The 22,711-nt window shown below is 33.6% G+C and overlaps 3 protein-coding genes across 4 annotated transcripts in view; 2 read left to right on the forward strand and 1 right to left on the reverse strand.

Annotated features, from left to right (window-relative positions):
• Positions 1 to 239: 239 nt before the first annotated feature.
• On the forward strand, positions 240 to 9,450 carry LOC139519343 (complement C1q tumor necrosis factor-related protein 3-like). Its single transcript, XM_071311341.1, has 3 exons — positions 240 to 376; positions 3,801 to 3,869; positions 8,956 to 9,450. The coding sequence occupies exons 1-3, from the start codon at positions 307 to 309 to the stop codon at positions 9,357 to 9,359; spliced, it is 543 nt and encodes a 180-aa protein (XP_071167442.1). The 5' UTR covers positions 240 to 306; the 3' UTR covers positions 9,360 to 9,450.
• Positions 9,451 to 11,955: 2,505 nt separating this feature from the next.
• On the forward strand, positions 11,956 to 17,272 carry LOC139519345 (complement C1q-like protein 4). Its single transcript, XM_071311344.1, has 2 exons — positions 11,956 to 12,295; positions 16,761 to 17,272. The coding sequence occupies exons 1-2, from the start codon at positions 12,010 to 12,012 to the stop codon at positions 17,168 to 17,170; spliced, it is 696 nt and encodes a 231-aa protein (XP_071167445.1). The 5' UTR covers positions 11,956 to 12,009; the 3' UTR covers positions 17,171 to 17,272.
• Positions 17,273 to 19,610: 2,338 nt separating this feature from the next.
• Positions 19,611 to 22,711, reverse strand: part of LOC139519344 (E3 SUMO-protein ligase ZBED1-like) — a 35,942-nt gene continuing 32,841 nt past the window's right edge. Inside the window, exon 2 of one of the 2 annotated variants that reach the window (XM_071311342.1) lies at positions 19,611 to 22,163. In XM_071311342.1, the coding sequence (XP_071167443.1) occupies positions 19,749 to 21,689 (1,941 nt within the window). In that variant the 5' untranslated portion in view covers positions 21,690 to 22,163 and the 3' untranslated portion in view covers positions 19,611 to 19,748. Of the gene's footprint in view, positions 22,252 to 22,711 lie in introns of both variants that reach the window. The other variant, XM_071311343.1, reaches the window with a different exon arrangement.

The raw sequence follows: 22,711 nt of genomic DNA on the forward strand, positions 1-22,711 counted from the left end.
ATGATTGTAAGTTGAATATGACTGTCTGACAATTTTCATAACTATTAAGGGCCGATTCAAGCTGTGATGTACATTGATGTATTATCGGAAATTGTAATTCTAATATGAGATAAAAAATAAAAAAAAAGTTACTTTAACATGCATATGCACGTGCATACGCTTATAACTGGATCAATATGATTATCATTTCGATTTGTATTGGCAAATAGTGATCTAACTACGCACATATTATACATATTCATTCAGGAAGTACAAGGTTATAGCCTACCATGGTTTACATAAATTAAGTAGTCTCATAAGGTCACAATGAATATTTTACACTCTACAGTATTTGTTAATCTAGTTTTTGCATGTGCAAATTTTTCTGTGACTTACGGTAAGTCAGTCTTTAATTATTGCATTTATTTACTGGTAGAGTAAATACTTTGTTTATGTATTTTAGGGGGGAAAAGGGGGGGTTGTTCTGTTGGGCGTATGATATTTGCGCCGATTTTTAAAATTGTCAATCTTTTATTTGCGCCGATTTCATTTTTTCATTTGCGCCGATTTTATATTTGCTATTTATTGCACAGTTTGATACAGGTGAGTAAATACCTGTACATGTACTATACCTCTAGTCCTATAATATATGACTTTGGAGTTTCATATCATTTACAAACAATTTAATTTATCATAATTTTTTTTTGCTATCAGGGTTTCAACATTGACAGTAAAAACAACTCCAAAGTCATATTATAGGACTAACTATACCTCATACCACATCTTCTTATATCTACTTAAAAGTATATTTGTAAAATCTGGTTATAAACGGTGATCTATGGAACGCCGTAGCTGCCTTATGTATACTTGTTTTTAGATACGCTTATACTTTTCAATATATGCACATAGTTTTTCTATATATGCACATACTTTTTCTCTATATGCACATAGTTTACTTTATATGCACATAGTTTACTTTATATGCACATACTTTTTCTATATATGCACATAGTTTTTCTATATATGCACATAGTTTTACTATATATGCACATACTTTTTCTCTATACGCACATACTTGTTCTCTATATGCACATAGTTTACTTTATATTCACATAGTTTTTCTCTATATGCACATCTGTTACTTATTCGTTTTTAATGCGCGGAGTATACGGTTGCACTTTGAATTAAATCGTTTTTCAATTGTGTTCATGTCTCTGGTGGTAACAATGAGTTCTTACAGATGAAATGACCCTATAAGCGCGATTGCAACCGTTCCAGTGCTCGGTTAATACCCTGTTACTTATTCACTTATAATACGTTTGTTGTACGTTGCACCTTTTAAAAAAAAAATTCAATTGTGCCCATGTCTCTTGGTGTAACAATGTGTTCTTAGAGATGAAATGACCCTATTAGCGCGCATGTACCCGTTCCAGCGCTCGGTAATTAACCTGTTACCTATTCGTTACATATTCACTGATAATGCGTTTGTTGTACGTTGCACCTTTTAGAAAAGGATTTTCAATTATGTCCGTGTCTTTGATGGTAACAATGTGTTTTAAAAAATGAAATTACCCTATTAGCGCGCATGTACCCGTTCCATCGCTCGGTTAATACCCTGTTACCTATTCACTTATAATACGTTTGTTGTACGTAGAACCTTTTAGAAAAGGATTTTCAATTAAGTTCATATCTCTGGTGGTAATAATGTTTTCTAAGAGATGAAATGACCCTATTAGCGCGCATGCACCAGTTCCAGCGCTCTGTTAATACCATGTTACTTATTCACTTTTAATACGTTTGTTGTACGTTGCACCTTTTAGAAAAGAATTTTCAATTTTGTCCATGTCTCTTGTGGTAACAATGTGTTCTTAGAGATGGAATTACCCTATTAGCACGCATGTACCCGTTCCAGCGCTCGGTAAATAACCTGTTACCTGTTATATAAAATTAAAATATTTACATGTTTCTGCTTTTGCACATATTTTCCTCGGAGAACCCTGACAAATATGGTTGAAAATCAAATATGACGAATAAAAGATAAAAATTTGGTCTTCTTAATGAACATTTATCATTGTCATAGAAAATTGTAGATTAAAGCAATGTCCCTATTTTTTGGTGGCAGCTTTGTGACAAGTACAGCTTTCTCTTAAATGTTAAATTTACTATTCTAATAAATTCAAACTCTGAATGTTTACACTGCCATTACACATGGAATATTTAAACAAAATCATCCAAAACGTACAAACAAAAATAAGTCTGAACAAACTACACTACACATAAAAAGTATTACAAACGTATTATAAGCGAATAAGTAACGAATAGGTAACAGGGTATTAACCGAGCGCTGGAACATACGCAGTAATAGGGTTATTTCATCTCTAAGAACACATTGTTACCACCTGAGACATGGACATAATTGAAAACGGGTACATACGCGCTAATAGGGTCATTCAATCTCTATGATCACATTGTTACCACCAGAGACATGAACACAATTGAAAATCCTTTTCTAAAAGGTGCAACGTACAACAAACGTATTATAAGTGATTAGGTAACGAATAGGTAACAAATAGGTAACAGGGTATTAACCGAGCGCTGGAACGGGTACATAAGCAGTAATAGGGTTATTTCATCTCTAAGAACACATTGTTACCACCTGAGACATGGACATAATTGAAAATCCTTTTCTAAAAGGTGCAATGTACAACAAACGTATTATAAGTGAATAGGTAACGAATAGATAACAGGGTGTCAACCGAGCGCTGGAACGGGTACATGCGCGCTAATAGGGTCATTTCATCTCTAAGAACACATTGTTACACCAAGAGACATGGGCACAATTGATTTTTTTTAAAAGGTGCAACGTACAACAAACGTATTATAAGTGAATAAGTAACAGGGTATTAACCGAGCACTGGAACGGTTGCAATCGCGCTTATAGGGTCATTTCATCTGTAAGAACACATTGTTACCACCAGAGACATGAACACAATTGAAAAACGATTTAATTCAAAGTGCAACCGTATACTCCGCGCATTAAAAACGAATAAGTAACAGATGTGCATATAGAGAAAAACTATGTGCATATAAAGTAAACTATGTGCATATAGAGAACAAGTATGTGCGTATAGAGAAAAAGTATGTGCATATATAGTAAAACTATGTGCATATATAGAAAAACTATGTGCATATATAGAAAAACTATGTGCATATAAAGTAAACTATGTGCATATAAAGTAAACTATGTGCATATAGAGAAAAAGTATGTGCATATATAGAAAAACTATGTGCATATATTGAAAAGTATATGCGTATCTAAAAACAAGTACACATAAGGCAGCTACGGCGTTCCATAGTGATCACTTATGTTTAATTTTATTGTACACTGAAACGAGCCGAGGAGTCAGTTCTTTGATCATCGATGGCCATACATATCGGAAGGTCAGTGTCAAAATCGGCGAAAATGAAATGCTTATCGGTGCAAATGCTAAACACCGGTTCTGTTGAGTTTAGGGTTTTTTGGCGGGGGAGGGGGGATTTAAACAAGATTATAGTTTAGCATGTCGTTTGTCAGGCAGAAAAGCTACTTCCGAGAAAAGGACTTGCTTTATGTAGATATTTTTCTCTCATTGAATTGAGGTATTGTCATCTTCCATTTCTTAAATTGTGTAGTTCTTGGTTTATTTGATTGATATGATACATGGATGAATAGACCGTTTCGAGTCTCAGGCCCTGTCTACTTGTTCATAGTGCATAGACTTTAAATTAATTAGCAATTCTGATATCAACTGAATATAATTCATTTCATTTTCAATAAATAGGAAAGCTGGTATCGATCCAAGATGATGTTCTTCGTGCATTATTGGTGATGAATAGGTCATGTGACACTGGTAATTATTCATATCTAACTTATTGTTTAATAGCAAACAAATCAGACAGACACAAAAAATGATACAACAAAAACGAAAGTGAAAAACATTACAGTAAAAATAGTTTTCGTCTTGTAAATGAGGAGAAATCGGTCTCATTTTAAAGATATTTAATACCTTACAAATTCCAATCATACACTTTTAAAATGATAGATATTATTAGTTACATATATATATATATAGTGTGCTAGTGACCTAATACGGCGGATATCATTGGTATGGGGTCAGTAAATTTCATATGGGGTGAGAGTGATGCCCATCAAAGTGAACAAGTCTACAATATCATTAGTATTAAGAACAATCACAACTTGTTAGTTTCAGGCCGTATGAATGTATTTATCGTTCATCATCAATTTCTTCGTCTGTACCTTTAAGACTCCCCCCTTCCTTTAAGATTTTCCTCAACACCGTGTTGTTTTCATATTAAAATAAACACCAACTACTAACCTAATGTGGAATCCTACTAACCTAATTGGAATAAATACGATCTCCACGCTATGGTTTTTTTTGGAAAAAAAAGTTTGTTTCTTTTGGAGAAAAAAATCTGCCACTATCTGTAATGTTAAAATTGAAAGAAAAATTTGTTTTCGACTTGTCGTGAAAAAAATAGATTGTTTTTCGCCGCAGGGGGAAAAAATGTGTCCAGAAAAAGCCCCCCCCCCCCCCCCAGAAAATCAAATGGTTGCTGCCTTATGGTCCGAGATTCTCTGACGTCTTTTATATGAACTTGCAGTTGTTTGGGCCGTTCTAAATATGAGTTAAAATCAATGGCAATCGTTCTGTATCAGCCATTAGTGATATATAATAACGGGTATATTATATGACTTTTTCAATATCACACAGCTCTTTTTTATATTGGTGTCTTTTGATTTGATTTTTCTAATTTCGCCGTGGCATTGTCAGTTTGTTTTTGGTTTCTGTGTTTGAATATCTATTTGATATCTCTCGACTCTCTTTAGATATGGTTGATATATGAAAAGGCCATATCATATTTTCTTTTTTTATATCTGATAAATTTGAGTTTTTTGGGGGGCGGGAATTATAAAAACAAAGAACATTTGTATAAATCGGTAATTCAATGTCGGACACATTTTATTCCACTTTTTTTAATCTATTCTTATAATGAATAATTTCATAAGACAGATTAATATTTTTTGTACATCTTATTTCTCATATGATCAAAGATATTAACTTTATTCATACTATATAAAGCATTGATATAAACGTTTTGTTAAAACCATTTTTAAAAGATGCTCATAACAGAATTAAAGTTACAAAAATCAAAGGGAGAAAAAAAAAACCTGCATAAAAACCGTCCGTCGTCTTGTAATTTAATCAAAGAACTGAAGTACAGATAATCGGTTGACCGCAAGTTCTGGTGGGTCACAATCAATTATTTTAATGAATATTTGTTGATGAAATTAATATATATTACAAGCGATAAGGAATTATGTTATTTTGCAATCGATAATATCCGCGTAGTTAGCTAAACTGTCTGTGGCAACATAACACCGGAATAACTCTTGAATGGTCATCCGCTGTAAAAAGAAGATGTTTGAATCCATACACAATTGGAGATTACGAGTTGTTACGAGAGAAATATTATGAATCTAATTTTTTGTATGGCTGAGTTTTTTCCTTTTAAGTTCATGTTTGTGTAAAACTTTTAATAGATAACAGATTAATAATCTATATGCTGTTACATGTATAGAAAAATCGAAGTATCTTCAATTCAAGTTTCCGGTTATATCAAAAAAAATATCTTTTGTATGAAAGACAATACGGAAAGAAGTCTTGTCATTTTTACCGGTTACTGATTTTTATATTTAATTAAGGCTACCTGAGGGCATATAGCACATACATGCTATGAATATAAACATATGCAAAAGAAAATATACATTCAATCTAGAGAAAAGACATAAAATGAAAAAAATAAACAGCTGCGCCACAAGCACATGATACGCACGTCGTCTTAAACTAAAAAAAACATTGATTGTTAATTATTCACTTGCAAGTGGATAATTCGACCTCATTGAATCTGTATTCATGTGAACCCAGTGTTTCGCCTACTTTTGCTGTTATTCGAAGGCTTGAAACAAAAATGAGGAAAAAAATCAATAAAAATATTTCTTTTGATTGTAAAAAGCTTCTGTCCAATTTCGTTAAAAATCCAGGATATTTTATGAATCTAAAATAAATGTTCTAACTGTAGATTGTGTGTAATAGTAAATGGAAGAAAAACTAAGTCCATTTATAAGTAAAATACAGATACACAGGTACAAAATTTAAACACAATTTTCTTCTGGATACTAGCTTTTGTCAATTTTGAAACAAAACCAGTATAATTTAGAAAAGTAATTTTAAAATTCAGAAACTTTAACCACAGAGTGAATATTTGTGGACGCCGCCGCCGCCGACGACGACGACGGAATGTAGGATCGCTATGTCTCGCTTTTTCGACTAAATTCGAAGGTTCGACAAAAATGATATAATGTTGACATTGCTGAAGAATCTTACTCGCTCACTGTACTGCTTTATATTCATTGAATATCAAGATTAGTGTGTAGGGTGGTTGAACAGTTGGCTATTTGAAGTCCAGTGGCGCATAACGGTGCACATTCAGGACGAGAACATGCCAATGTGGTATCATAATAAACTGTTTATGTAAATATTAAACGACTCATTGATTTATTTACGTGCTAGTTCAAAAGGTTAACAGGAAGACAAATTCAATATGTCACACTATTAGGACATCTCATTGTGACTCCGAGCCGACCCGTCTTTGCTCATACTCATAAATCATTTGTCGTGTGCTTTTTTACCAATTTGTATAAGTCTTTGTTTTGAACGGATAGTGATCGAACACACAGCCTCCGTACTTGACTTTGAGGATAGCACTTGGTGGTTGAGCGGTTAGTACACTATAGCAGTAAATAGTGGTGTTATGTCCCTTTATAAAAACAATACGACGTTGAAGCAAAATTTGAATCGTTTTGCCCGAACAACAGATGAAGAAATTGAACAATTGAAATAAATGCAACAGTTTACAAGTTGTTATTGCTGGTGATCGTTTTGTATAGACAGATGGATGTAGGTCCTTTTGTGTTGAAGACTTGATCACTTTGACAGGCCACTAGTCTTAGGCAGCAACCATTTGATTTTCTGCGGGGGGGGGGGGGGGCTATGGTTTTTTTTCTGTGCAAACTTTTTTTTTCGCCTGCGGCGAAAAACAATCTATTTTTTTCGCGACAAGTCGAAAACAATTTTTTTCTTTCAATTTCAGCATTACATATAGTGGCAGCTGAGGGTGAAACAAACAATTTTTTTTTCTCAGAATCAAAAACAAATTATTTTTTTCTCAAAAAACTGGAAACAAACAAAAAACAAAAAAAAACATAGCCCCCCCCCCCCCCCCACAGAAAATCAAATGGTTGCTGCCTTAATGCCACATGTTAAGATAGTCGGTAAGATAAATTCGTTACACAATGCGCTAGCGATCTAATATGATAGAATCATTTACATAACAAAGTGGACAAGCCCATTTCTTAGCGCGCTCCGGTTATCAATTGACTGGGTCAGCTTTGGTGCATGAACGTTTGTTCTGATTTAAATGTTCAATACTTTTAAAAACTTCCTTTTTTTTTCTTGTACACTTGCATGTACTTTACTCTTTTATTCTATTAACCTCCCATCTGGAAGACCTCCGACACTGAGTGAGCGAAAATCTATGTTATCGATAGCAGATGACAAACAAGTTTACAACATAACTATGATCAACTATTGCGGATGTCCACGCTGTTATAACAATGATTCTATATATGGAGTCAGTTAATATTAATATTGCTAATGGGGTCATGATTTGCTCTCACCAAACATTATGGAATATGCTGATACCCATAAATATCGTATAAGGCCGCTCGAACCTCATTTAAAATTTACTGACCCCATATACATCGTGTTATGTCGCTCGAACCCATTCTGCAATTTACTGACCCATATATCGTATATGAGATCGCTCGAACCCCATTATAAATTTTCTGATCCCATTTATATCGTATGAGGTCGCTCGAACCCCATATGCAATTTACTGACACCATATACATCGTGTTAGGTCGCTCGAATCCATATTCAATTTACTGACCCATATATACCCTATATGAGGTCGCTCGAACCCATGTATAAATTTTCTGACCCCATTTATATCGTATGAGGTCGCTCGAACCCCATATGCAATTTACTGACTCCATATATATCGTATTTTGGTCGCTCGAACCCTAAATGCAATTTACTGATCCAATAATATCGTATTAGGTCGCTCGAACCCCATATGCAATTTACTGACCCCATATACATCGTGTTAGGTCGCTCGAATCCATATTCAATTTACTGACTCATATATACCCTATATGAGGTCGCTCGTATCCCAGTTTAAATTTTCTGACCCCATTTATATCATATGAGGTTGCTCGAACCCCATATGCAATTTACTGACCCCATATATATCGTATTTTGGTCAATCGAACCCTAAATGTAATTTACTGACCCCATATATATCGTATTAAGTCGCTCGAACACCATATGCAATTTCCCGACCCCATATATATCGTATTAGGTCGCTCGAACCCCATCTACAATTAATGGCCCCATACATATCACATTTGGTCACTAGCACAATCTGTGCTGACTAATAGTATTGTTAGTTTTGTTAGTATTCTTCATTGAGCTCTGAATATCGAAGATCATAATTCATATGATAACAAAGTTGAGTCAGTTCCTTCAACAAGCATAGTAAAACAATGGATTTTATCAGACGGTTAATAAATTCAGTCAAAATTAGGTAAAAAATGCACCGTAGTGTTAAGTATGTTGAAATTTTTATCTTTCAGTCATCTTCGCTAGCCAAGGGTTCCGATCCACTTCCCTCTAATCCTTGGCTAGCGCAGATGTCTTTAAGTCTAAACAATGACAAAAAAATATCGAATTCCTAAATCCAATCTCTTGTTAACATTACAAATGTCACAAATTATTTATCAATGAATATTTTCAGGAGCCAGTAGTTCTCATTATGCATTTTATGCGTATTTGTCACATGACTTACCAGAGCCTGGAGGGAATCGTCATTTCATTTACGACGCTGTCAAGACAAATATTGGAAACGCATATAACAACATCACAGGAACATTTACAGTCCCTCGTAATGGAATCTACTCTTTTACCTGGTCCACCCGAGTCGAGTGTTCCAAGGCACATACAACAGAGCTTGTTCTCAATACGAGAGTTCTTGGGAGTACTTATATCTGGTGTGGTTATAATACAGTGACTGGTCATGTCGTCACTTATGCTTCACAAGGCGAGGCTGTGTTTGTTCGAACCCACTCTTCGCCAGGTAAAGGGGCAATAAAGAGTAATAACTCAGGCCGGTCTGCATTTTCAGGATTTTTGATTGGGTAATTTTTTACCCTAAATTTCGATTAGCGATATATTTTTTTTATACATATTATATATATTATTCATTTCAAATAAACGAATGCACACGTCGAAATATCTCTCCTGCTTTACTTATCATGATTAAATTTGTGTTGAAATTTTGTAATATAAAGTTTTACACTAATTTTCAAAAAGAATTAGAATTATCAATTATCATTGTAAATGAGGTCAGGGTCTATTAGTCTTAGACCCCGACTGACAAACATGTACACCTTACACCAAATATAGGTTGCTTATGGTATCCCAGAAACATACCAAAATTAAACATTGATCAATGAACCATAAAACTGAAGCCAATGTCAGATGAACCCTGCCAGACAACATATACACCATGCAATCATTCCATAACCAAATAAGCTGACCTATTGCTTACAGTATCCGGAGAAAAAACACCAGACATAACCGTGAAAGTTTACATTCACTAATGAATCATGAAAATGAGATCAGGGTCAGATTAACCCTGTCAGTCTGACAAGTACACATCACAATCGTTCCAAATACCAAATATTTTTGAAATATTGCGTATAACAAGGATGTGTATAGTACTATACAAATCCTTGCTTATAGTATTTATATAGTAAATAGACAAAACCACGAAAACAAAACATAGACCAATGAATCATGAAAATGATATTAGGGTCAGATTAACACTGTCAGGCTGACAAGTACACATCACAATCGTTCCATACATCAAACCTATTTGAAATATTGCTGATAGTTTTTGGTAAATTACAGAAAAAAACATAAAATCATTACGTAGACCAATGAACCATGAAATGAGATCAAGGTTAGATGAATCCTGCAAGACGGACAAATGTACACATTGCTTCAAAATAGACCAAACAATAGTCGGTTTTACACAAGTATTTCTTATGAAGTTAAATACAGAAAGGTGCTTTGGTCGCAATTGCATTATAGTGTTGTTTTCACAATTTTAATCAGAATTCAGTAAAGTGACTGTTTATAAAATAAGCATTGGAATATTCATATACATATATTGTCCCATTACTCTGAAACATCAGTCCAGACTGATATTGCAAAATCGAAAGGGAGCCAACATTCACCAATTCAAACAACAGTGTAAAGTTTGTAGTTGTTTAGACAAACTCAATGAAATTACTGATCCGACGAATATTATATTATGTAGAGATCAAAGGCTATGTGTCGCTGGTAAGTTGAAACAGACTTATCGTGACTGTCAACCAATTCGTGATGGTAACACTTTTGTAGTGTCGATATAAGCCGACCTTCCTCGTAAATATGTTGGAGCAGTTTTCGTTTAGATAGCACACCGCTTTGTTTAATAAAGTATATCAATAATACCCAACTCCAAGAAAAATTAAAAAGGTGAAATTTATAAAAAGAAAATGACAAAATTAAACGCTTTAAATAAAAAATAAACTGACATATTCATGCCTTGGAGCAGAAAATATGAAGTTTGTATAGTTTTAATAACGCGATCGCAATGTATCAAAAAAGATATGTTGGCGCAAAACGAAGGGGCAGATGGTTCATCCAAACATACTGGAGCTATTTTACTTGACGTGTGATTTATAAAAAAAAACATAAATCTTAAATTTGAAGGTTAAAGTCCTATAACTCTGGAATAAAATAAATTCCAATGAGCTAGTAAAGTTTAGAGAAAACTTATAGTATGCATACTCTAAAAAAGTGCAATACGCGAAAACTAGTCTTACAGAATAGAATAGAATAGATTCTGAATATTGTTATTTCCCGAAATTGCAGGGCCCACGAAGGGCATACATAAATCAGTTACAATTAAAAACATCACAGTATACATCAGGGCTACATATATGACGGCTAACGTCGCATTACTCTGGAACGGTATTCAAAATAAGTTTTAGAAAATCAAGATAGTGTCTATCAACCCCAACAAATAGCACACAGTCTAAGTAAATAGATCAGAGCAAACACACGTTAGTTTGGGATCTGAGAAAAAAATCGTCTTTCTTATCTATTAACACAATTTTCAAAATCGAATGGGAACTTTCTTCTGTCAACCGTCCAAAGATAATTGTTGACAACTAAAGCCAATGATAAATAGAAAATGAAACAATTCATAAAAAAATTTAGTCACTTCAACCTATGTTTACAAAACTTTCAAAAAAAATCTGTTCGTAAATTTTACATTTAACATAATATAGAATACTTATCTTTGAGACACTTGAGGAAAATTAAGTTTTAATTTTAACTATTGTTTCCCTATATAATGTATATATAGGCTCCATCCACCACTCAAGGGTGTAATTTGTTGCTGTTTTATATATTTGTTTTTCGTTCATTATTTTGTATATTAGTTAGGCCGTTAGTTCTCTTGTTTGAATGGTTTTACATTTGACATTTCAGGGCCTTTTATTGGCTGTGCTCATTGTTGAAGGCCACCTTACGGTGACCTATAATTGTTAAATTCTGTGTCATTAGGTATCCTGTGAAGAGTTTTCTAAGTGGTGATCATAATTTGAAATACAATTGCAAGATCCCATATGAAGCTTGGATGTTTTCCAATCTCGAGTCGAAGATAAGATTTGTCAAATATTACGTGTTTTATCTTGAATGCACTAAGAATCTTACATATTCAAAACTATCTATAGAAATGGACACTTCGTATGTGTATTATAAGCTTTTTCTTCTAACTTTGATATTACATGCGACTTACTCAGACACCATAGTGGCTAGGCTGCAGAAACTAGAACAATATGCAGTTTCTCAAAACGAAAAGACCACTTCATTGGAAAATATCATCAGACACCTAGGAAATACCGTCAGACACCTTGAAAAAGAAAACAGTGAATTGCAGTCGGTCCAAAACACGCACCTATTAACTAAAAGAAGGGCTCGGGATCAGTTAAATGTGAAAGATGCACGGAGACTCTTGTTAGGTAAGTTGGAATTCTCTGTCGGTGATATAATAGAAAAGTGAGAATACAACTTAAATTTCATGACATTTAATAACACATAAACACTAAAACATAAACAAAAAAACACAAAATATTGAAAACCGGTACAAACAAAATTAACGCTATTATTGTAACAAGAAGAGGATATACACCAGGATCAGTTCGACGTTAAACGCGCAGACTCTTGTAATGCAATATTCCGCTTTAATTATTTATACACCCCAAAAGAAAAAGACGACGTGCAGATCTGAGAGTACTCGTAGCTACTGACAGCTAGCACACGCAAAAAAAAAATACTAATATGCACGGCCGACACTCGGCTAACCGAGAGATTGGTCGGTTAATCTATATTGAGTATGCGGCTATATGGGAGATTGGTCTGTTAATCGGGTTGGCTATACGTCTGTTAAGAGTAAAACGCACAATTTAATGTTAATTTCTATCAAATATACAGATTTTTGGCATATTATAAGAATCAAATCAAAAAAAGAAAAGTGTCTGACAAAATGATATCTATCATAGAACATTTTCCACCTTTAAAAACATTTCATAGTCTACGCAGTTTTTAGTAAAAGTAAAAGGCGTCGCGCAAGTATGTAGTATTAATGACTACACGCATAGCAATTTTTTTGATAAAAGGCGAAACAAACAATTTTAGATATCATTTAAAAGACACAAACTACTACTTTGGTTCTTGCATATAAATTGACATTAGTAAATATTTCATAATTGTAATATAACGTGAGTAATACCACGTTTTAGTGAAAATTATGGGTTATAAAGTCTGTTAATGGGTTGGACAATTGAAATTGTGTCAGTTAAGAGTTATTTAGCCACGAAAATAGTTTTGCTACCTTTATATTTTCTCATTGAAAAAGTTAAGAATGAGAGATTCTTGAGTAAAAAAAAATGATAACACGGTGCAGCACTATCCTTCCAGTAAACGCATTTTTGTTTTGACTTTCTTTGAATTTTATTGAAGAGTGTGTCACTTCAATATAGCGTGATCTGGGTTGGCCGCTGGAATATGCATGAATTTATTATTAACGATTTCAATCAGCCTTAATTTTTGTGTCTGCAAAAAGTAGCATGTTCTCAAATCCGACTGAACGTGTCTTCCTAATACAACACAGGGTACTTATAACGTGTTGTCGTTCTCATATGCACATGCTATTTGTCACTGGACGTTTAACCCAAATTCGTCAGTATCATCCAATATTGGTTCTTTTCTTCTATTACTTAATCATCTGTTGTTTATAAATCATTCTAAAGAAGTAAATGGAAAGGAGCGAATGCAGCTACATTTGGTTGTATTAAGTTTAAATTCATGTTATTCCGTTTAGTTCCTTTTCAACATATGTGCAGTGGAGAACTGCAGTTGTCCACATGTAAACTTCAAGCATTTGTTACCAATATGAGTACATCGCAATCCGTTACTGTTTCAACACCCAGGGTGGTTTTATGTCTTTATTCTTAAACAATTATTGTTTTTTTTTCTCTCTTTTTTAGCAATGCATCACTCTCTACTGTCCTTATCTTTTATTTATATTCTGTATCTCCATCCAGATTCTCGTGTATACAAGGTTGGGTGGTAAATACCACCCCCGGTATTTACCAGTGGTATTTACCGGTATTTACCGCCCCGGACAATACTCCCCAAGTGGTCAATACTGGCAAATACTGGTCAATTGAAATTTTTATGGTTGTTTTTACTATTAATTGAAGTAAAAACTTGACAAAAAGTAAAATATACTTCAACTTTAATCTTTATGAATGTGTCAGCTTAAAAAATTAATGAATTTGATGTTTTATTCATTTAAAACACTTGTTCCTACTGATTTAAAATTTAGTTATTATGAATTATGATATTGCATACTTCAGATATATATATAAAATTACATTTTATTTCAACATTTATAAATCAATATATTTTTTATTCAAAATGTATGATTTTACAGGTAGTTAGAATTAAAGGTAAATAAAACGAATGTAGGACAGAAAGTCACAGGACAAAAAGTCACAGACAAAAAGTCACGGACAAAAAGTCACAGGACAAAAAGTCACAATTCATTTTTTCTGATTATTTTCTTTGAATAAAAAACGCTTATTTCTACAAAAATATTTTTGTATTTATCTTAAACTATTGTATATAAACCAACTTTTTAAACAAAATGTATCCAAAAAATATCAAAGATTATCAAATAATTGTTAAAAAAAACAAAATGTCAAAGTGACTTGGCACTTAAATGGCTTCATGGTGCCAAGAAAAACATCTTATGCATGATTAAAATTAAATAAATCTTCATTTTTCAAGTATACTGACACTTTTCCTAAACTTTAATATGAATATATGTATTTAAACGTAAATATTTCAAGATTTATTCTTATATATTAAAATAATGGTCAATAAATTATTTGTGACTTTTTGTCCTATCAAATTTGTGACTTTATGTCCTGTGACTTTTTGTCCTGTGACTTTCTGTCCGTTTACCAATAAAACTACAGGTAAATGAAGTTACATGGGTCTTTTTACCCATCACCTGGCATTGCTAGGTGTGAAAATTTAATTACTAAAACAACAGCCCCCAATAAAAGTTGACAGTACATGGGTTGAAAGTAATAAAATTGATACATGAAGACTCCCTTAAACAATAAATTATTTCCTGTCTATTTAGCTGTGAGATAAAAACCTTCTTCATGCTGGAAATGGAAATATTGAAGCAGGGACAAAAAGTTTTGATCTTTTACTATAATATTATATACACATTAATCAATGTAGATCCATGTTTGAATTTACAATAGAAATTGAAATGAAAGCATTAAAAATGATTTGAACACTTTCTAGATAAATTAATTATTAATAGTAATTATAATTGACCAAGAAGATAGTGGTTTTTATAGGAATGACCACTAAAAAATTCAATCGACCAGTATTTGCCGGTATTTGCCAGTATTTCCCGGTATTTACCGGTATTTACCACTGGCATGGTCTAGACCACTTTTTTGCCAACCATGCGTGTATACCATGAGGGTCCGGATTGGGGTGTTGATTATTTCTGTATTCTTTAAATTGTTATGTTACTTTTCTATACATTTTATTTATCTTACTCATTAATTATTCTTTCTCTATTCTATATATTTAGGCATCCCAATATATTTTACTTACTTATGTTTAGTTACATTACGACGTTAATCTCTGATTTATATACTAGTCACCAATGTAGATGACAAATTGGTGTCATTCATGACAATAAAACAGAATCCACACAATATATGCGACCATTCTCGGATAAAATTAATTTTACTCTAATTTAATACTTTTTGAAACCACTTTTATCAATTTTCAATATTCATTGCCTAAATTGTTAATTGTTCATGTGTTTTGTTTCCGTATATTTTATATTCCATTGCTCATGTTTTGTTTCCGTATATATTTTATGTTCCATTGCTCAAGTGTTGTTTCCGTATATTTTAGCCGCTCGTCTTGAGCCTACCAAATTAACACCCTATATAGTAATAAAATTATACTTTTATTGTCATTCATAACTCTTAACAGACCAATTAACAGACCGGGTTTTATACATCCGACCCATTAACAGACCAGGTTTTAAAAAAAGATTGATTTATGTCACCAAAATACGGATTTTCGTGTAGATTTTTCACACAATGATATCAATTTGGTTAACACACATAATGCCTGTCTTTTTTTCGATGTTCAAAATATTGCATGCAAGTAAATTCAACACAGGTGTCATTTTGTGTACATTTTGTGTGTGTAAAATGTGTATAAATTTATTGATGAGTAACTTGCCTTTTCATTTTATAGGTCGTACATAGAAGCTAGAAAAATAATAATTACACCACTGGATTCAGTACATTGAATATTTTTGTTAGACATAAATATTTTTTATGATAAACATATATTTAAAAGGTTATACAATGAAACATGCTGAGTTTTCAATGATTTTCTCGATAACACCTGATTAACAGACTTTAGCCAACCCGATTAACAGACCAACCGCCGATATAGCCGCATACTCAATATAGATTAACCGACCAATCTCTCGGTTAGCCGAGTGTCGGCCGTGATATGTAAAGCATGCATCTAAGACTTATTCATACAACAAACTATTGATTCAGCGTAATCAATGACCCTTTATGCTTTTTTTCCCTCTGATAGATTGGTACAGAAACTATCTTGTAAAATCATAACAAAATTTCAAATGAGTTACAGAAAAATTATGAATTTCCAAAGAAAAATAATAAATGTAGTAATGGTAAGATAAAGCAGTGAAAGCACTGTGCTTTAGGGTTTCTGTGCAATTTTGAAATTTTATGTGTCATGAATTATCCCGTATTCTAGCTTTCCGTTAAAAAGTTCAAGATATTTTAACATTCGAACAGACATTTGACTCACTTGTATCTATTTACTTTTTATATGTTGCAGATGGACAATCAAATGGACAGTATGCTTTCTATGCGTTTATGTCACGTGACGAACCGGAACCTGGAGGACACCATCTTCTCGTATACGACACTGTCAAGACTAATGTAGGAAATGCGTATAACAATTTTACTGGTATATTCACAGTTCCTCGTTCAGGTCTCTACTCGTTTACCTGGTCTACTAGAGTCGCATGTCATAAGGCACACACAACTGAATTAGTTATCAACACGAGGATTCTTGGCAGTACATACGTTTACTGTGGCTACAATACCGTGACTGGACATGCAGTCATCTCTGCTACCCAAGGTGAAGCTGTTTTCATTCGGACTCATCTGACTTCACCTGGACAAGGTGCGATAAAAAGTGATGAATTCGGTAGATCAGCATTTTCTGGATTTATGATTGTCTAAAGAAGCTAAGACATTTCAATAACTAACTTTATCCTGTATAGTTACGATAAAATGGAAGAAAGGGTGTAAACTTATTCGGGAAAAATAAAGTATTAAAATGTATATATTTTTTTTTTTATCTTTTGTATACAATTCCTAGAAGAATAATGGAAACAAATTACCTATATGCCAGCCCAATCTTTGTGAGCCAAATTAATAACATATTTTAAAGGAGCGCAAGTGATACCCATAAAAATGCCTAGAGGAAAAAACAAAATGTAAAGGAGCTGTTCTAATTTGGACGTCACAGTGATACCTTCAATACCAAACATATTATCTTACCTCATTGTGTGTTCAAGACGGCCCCAGCACTGTGCGGGACTATTTGACAAATATTAGGATACAACTGTGAATTCCAGTTCACAGATCACTGCGTGTTAATTGGTATTATTTTCATGGTTTGATTTGCTGTTTTTCTGATACTATAAAATGTACGTCAACAATCTGTGTGTTTCTTCTTTGTATCGAGCATCTAATGAGCTAAGCCCTTTTCGACTGATTTTTATAGTTTGTTCTTATGGTGTACTGCTAAACCACTGTTCCAGGTTAGGGGAGGGTAGGCGCCTTCAAATTATTTTAACCCCATCACAATCTATGTGTGCCTGTTCAAATAAGGAGTCTGTAGTTGGATGGTTGTCGAGTTTTTGCTGTTTCTAATATTTGTTTTTCTTTTATTGTTCTGCATAGTTTGTTTTTATGTTGAACCGTTACACCACTGTTCCAGATAATATGGAGGTTTTCGAGCCACCACATTCGGTTTGCCACTGTCCCAAGTCAGGGGCCTGTAATTCAATAGTTGTCGTTTGTTGCCGTGTAACCTATTTGTTTTTCGATCATTATTTTGAACATAGATTGGGCCATTAGTTTTCTTGAATTGTCACAAGTTTAACATTGGTCATTACAGGGTCCTTTCATCTTTGTAGCCCATATCATAACTGTATGATATGGGCTTTGCTCATTGTTGAATGCTGTATGGTGACCTACAGTTGTTAATGTCTGTGTCATTTTGGTCTCTTGTGGACAGTTGTCTCATTGGCAATCATACCACATCTTCTTTTTTATATATAGTTGAAAATTTCTGTGTCATTTGGTCTCTTGTGGAGAGTTGTCTCATTGGTAATTATACCACATCTTATTATTATTGTATGTCTGGTGTATTGACTTATACAAGCAAGTCGTGGCAGCTTTTTTTTAAATAGCGAGATATTGAAAGCAGCAAAATTAATTGACAAGATAGATCTATACAAATAAGTCAAAATTGTTTAACTTAAAACGCTAGTACTAAACGGGTGAAATAACAATTTTAGGTATAGGTCAATATTTACTGCAAAGATTCGACTAACAATTTTTATCATGTTGATTGTTTGCAGATGCCTCGATCTACATGATCTAGTATAGTTTTTTTAAAAGAAATCATTTGATTCTTTGTAGATGCAAGAAAATACCAATCAACAAAAATATTTCTAACCTTGTAATTCAAAGGCAATAACTCCTTTCAGAATTCGTTTGACAATCTTGATTACCGTTATGTTGACTTGTGTGCTGCTTACCGTTTCCCATATTATGCATATCAATTCTTCGTTTCAACATTATTCCCTCCTCGCAATGAAATTGGTAAATTTCTTTATTCAGTGACGATAGCTACTATCATGACTATAAGAGTCGACTGAACATTTTGGTCGTCGTAGATCGTTTCTTGATGATATTTGTCTTTCTTTTTTTTTTTATAGTTTCCTCCTATCTTTGATAATCAAACAAAATTAGATTAACCTTTATCAGGGAAGCTCAAACCACAACATTTGAAAGCCATGAATATAATATAAAACTAAAACACATGCGCTATATAACCTAAAGGGACCATAATAAAGCCAATTTATCCAAGGTAAACAAAAATGAAAACAACACGTTAAAGTCTAAACATCGGCGTTTAGAAGCAACAATGAGTCGTCCGATACTAATTATGTAGTTAGATCTCGACATTCGGATCATAGTGTTATCTTCTATGGTTTCCAATTCATAAGCCTAATACATGTTATCCATATGAACTATTTTTAGCCATGGGGCCATTTTGTTTGCTTTAAGTGCAGGAACAAAAATCAAAAACATTTTATTTCAAATATCTGAATACTCATCCCGTTCAAGTTTAACTTAAATTTGTCCATTGGTTCCCGAGATATTAGAGAAAAGAATTTATGACGGACGATGACGACAGACACCAAATAATGTCAATAGCTCACCTGGTCCTTAAAAATTATTTTCGACCGAGCAACACTTATATATACATTGTATTACCGGACACGTATGTATTTCTTGACATGAAATAATCTGATTAGATTTATACACAATTAAATTATGTTCGAACACTACATGCATTTTGACATGGGAAAATTCAACATAAATGTGTGATTCTTAGATTTTTTTTTATAACGTGAATAATAAATGCATAATCAACATATAACAATTCAAACTCATAAACCGAACCCAAACGTTGCGTACTGAGAGTCAAATTCAACTGCTGTAAGGAACTTCTTAAACATGATTACCGGCCGTAATAATTGTGATGGAGAAACAATAGTTTATCGACCGTTTCTGGAGATAATTTGGCATTTTTTACTGTATTGTTTTCACTAACACTGAAATTGTTCATGCAGAGATAACGTCGGGCTAAGCGGGATAATGTTGGATATAAATTTTCTCTGCTTGACCACCACTGTAGAGGAGTTGTAGAGACTTGTTGTGTGGATATGTAATGGTCTATTTCAACCAAAACTTTCTCTTCTTTGTCGCTGCCTTTCTCTGCCGGATTGTCTTTGCAGACGACATCAGCTAGCCAATCATCTGTTCCATTCCTGATTTCCTGATGGTCCAGCTTTTGCCTCTTTTCCATCGGTTCGATCCGGATCACATCACCAGATTCTTCCACGACGATGATTTCGCCGTCATAAGAACCATTTGTCCGATTTCTTTCGCGATACATTTCTGTTGCTACCGTGCCGAGTAGCTCTCTTGCCTGTGTCTTCTCAGTTGTTTCTACAAATTGTAAGTCCTTATAGCGGGGATCTAACAAAGAGCTAATAAGGAGGAATTTTCTGACAGCTGTCGAATTAAAAGGTGTTGAAACAGATGACCACGTTGCTTTCTTTAAAACTTTGATGAACTCTGAATCTGATTTCTTTGAAGCAAGTGCCATTTCTAACTTTCTTAATATTGGTAAGATCATTGAAGATATAACGCTCGAATTGTCACTAAGCAAGTTGTATGCTTTCTGTATCGGCAACAAAACGGCTTCCATGTCAGAAATCTCTTGCCACCTCTCATCTGTAAGGTTCAATTTTGAGTCCATATCTGTTGTCTTAAACGATTGTTTATTTTCGATGATGCATGATATTACGGAATTAAATGCTGTCCAAGAGAAGGTTTTTGCTTCAATTTCCTTATAATCCTTGATTATCTCGAACATTTTCCCATACAAATCAGCGGGAGATTTATCTTGTAAAATTTGACCTATTATCAAGATAACCTGCTCGATGACAGATTTGGTCACGGTTTGGTTTTTCATTAAATTTTCACCAGCTGTTAGGAGACCAGTAGTACAACTCGGCATGTTGACCAGACGTAACGATGTAATAGCTTTCTGTATTACGTTTGACCCATCATTTAGTAATGTTGTGGAACTTTTAATCTCCCATTCCTCACACGTAGCCTTAAATAGTCTCAGAAACACATCTTCGTTAATGACACTGTTCAATGAGACTGTTTTCAAAAGGAAAGTTTTCATTTGCCATTGCGTGTTAATGAGTTGAACTGATATCGAGACAAACTTCTCACCGGTAATCGATTCCCAGACTTCTGCTACCGTAATCACTTCATTCCCTGATATTTCCGAGGCGATCGATTTCTTTGTTTCAATGTAAAACTGATGAATTAAATTGCCAAATAAATATTCCTTATCTGGGACCACATACATTGGATCTGCTACTGCTATCATGGAATAAAATGAAGTGCTTTCTACCACCGAGAGAGGCAATAAATGTTCAATAAAAAAGTTAACAATGGTATCATTTAGTTGTTGATGTTTTGATCGCTGACCTGATTTATTATCATCGGTAGTACTAGAAGTAGTTTGAATATTACCTGCAGCTTTAATATCCTCCACAGTAGACTGAACAACGGAATCCACATACTTAAATTTAAAGTCTGGTGAAGCGTGCATCCAACTTTCATCTAAATCTTCAAATAATCCAGTATTTTCACGACGATGTTTGGTTAAATGACAATGAAGGTTCGTTGTATTACCTGAGTATCTGATCCCCTGTCGACATATTTTACATACGGCTCGAGATTTATCTAATTCTCCGTCACTGCCTTTCTGAAATCCAAAATGATTCCACACTGAGCTTTTGGATCGTCCAGGAAACTTATATATTTGTGGATCTAATGTCAGGATATCGACTTCTTGTTCTTGTTTCATCGACATCATTCTTTGAAAATGGCATGAACATGCGCAGATGACGATATATCGGAAATACACGTCTGCACAAACAAACCCTTATCGATTCGCCTGTATGACTTATCTCACAACAAACACGCTTTGCACTGAAAGTAGATCGGCATTTAATCACACAGTTCGATATGTGTACGATTACCTGAGGCTTATTGTGTCATTGATTTATCACATGTGTACATGACCTTTATATTATCAACAAGTGTGTATGAAGAAAGCCGATTACAAAATGATAGTAATCGCCCTAAATCAAGTTGACATTTTAAAATTATTTTTGTTGTATAAAAGTTTTGTTAAAAACACCTGCGCGTCTTTCTTCAATGATCGATTAGACGTGAATAGGTAAACTACATGTAAATGATAGGTATCGACTTTTTTGTTATTTTTCTTCGACCAACTTTCCAAACGATCTTCTGACTGTCAAAATGTCTGTAGGGCGTTGTATTATACCTATAAATATCAAGGTTATAATATAACTTTCTGTAACAAAATCAAGCACTAATCGGTAAATTAGCTTTCGATGATCTTTGTTATTGCTCTTCATTCATAGATGGTAGGCACTTAAAGTTAACCATCGAGGGACGTTAACTACCGAGGGTAGTAATGAATATTCATCTTTACCGGATGATTGACAGCGATGTAAATAAAAACATGAGAGTGATTACCGTGTGTCAACGTCAAATTAATTCAATTTAATTGTTAGAAATACTGTTTTCGGCTGAAAATTAAAAAATAAATAAAATTGAATGGAATGGAATGGAATTGAGCTATGTACAATACAGTAAATATTAGCAATTAGAATTAGACGGTAGACAAGCATATTTTGCCTATTGATTCTTTTTTGCATGCCTATTTGGTTATATTATAATGCACTAATTGTTTTGATACTGTTTAATGTTTAAATAAGACCCATATGTGAACCATTTATGCACTTTTAATATAAAGATCAGATTCACACAGGATCATACATGATACAGTTCGAGCTAACTATTTTATGT

Source organism: Mytilus edulis, chromosome 4 (genome assembly GCF_963676685.1).
Source record: "Mytilus edulis chromosome 4, xbMytEdul2.2, whole genome shotgun sequence".
In the NCBI taxonomy this organism is placed as follows: domain Eukaryota; kingdom Metazoa; phylum Mollusca; class Bivalvia; order Mytilida; family Mytilidae; genus Mytilus; species Mytilus edulis.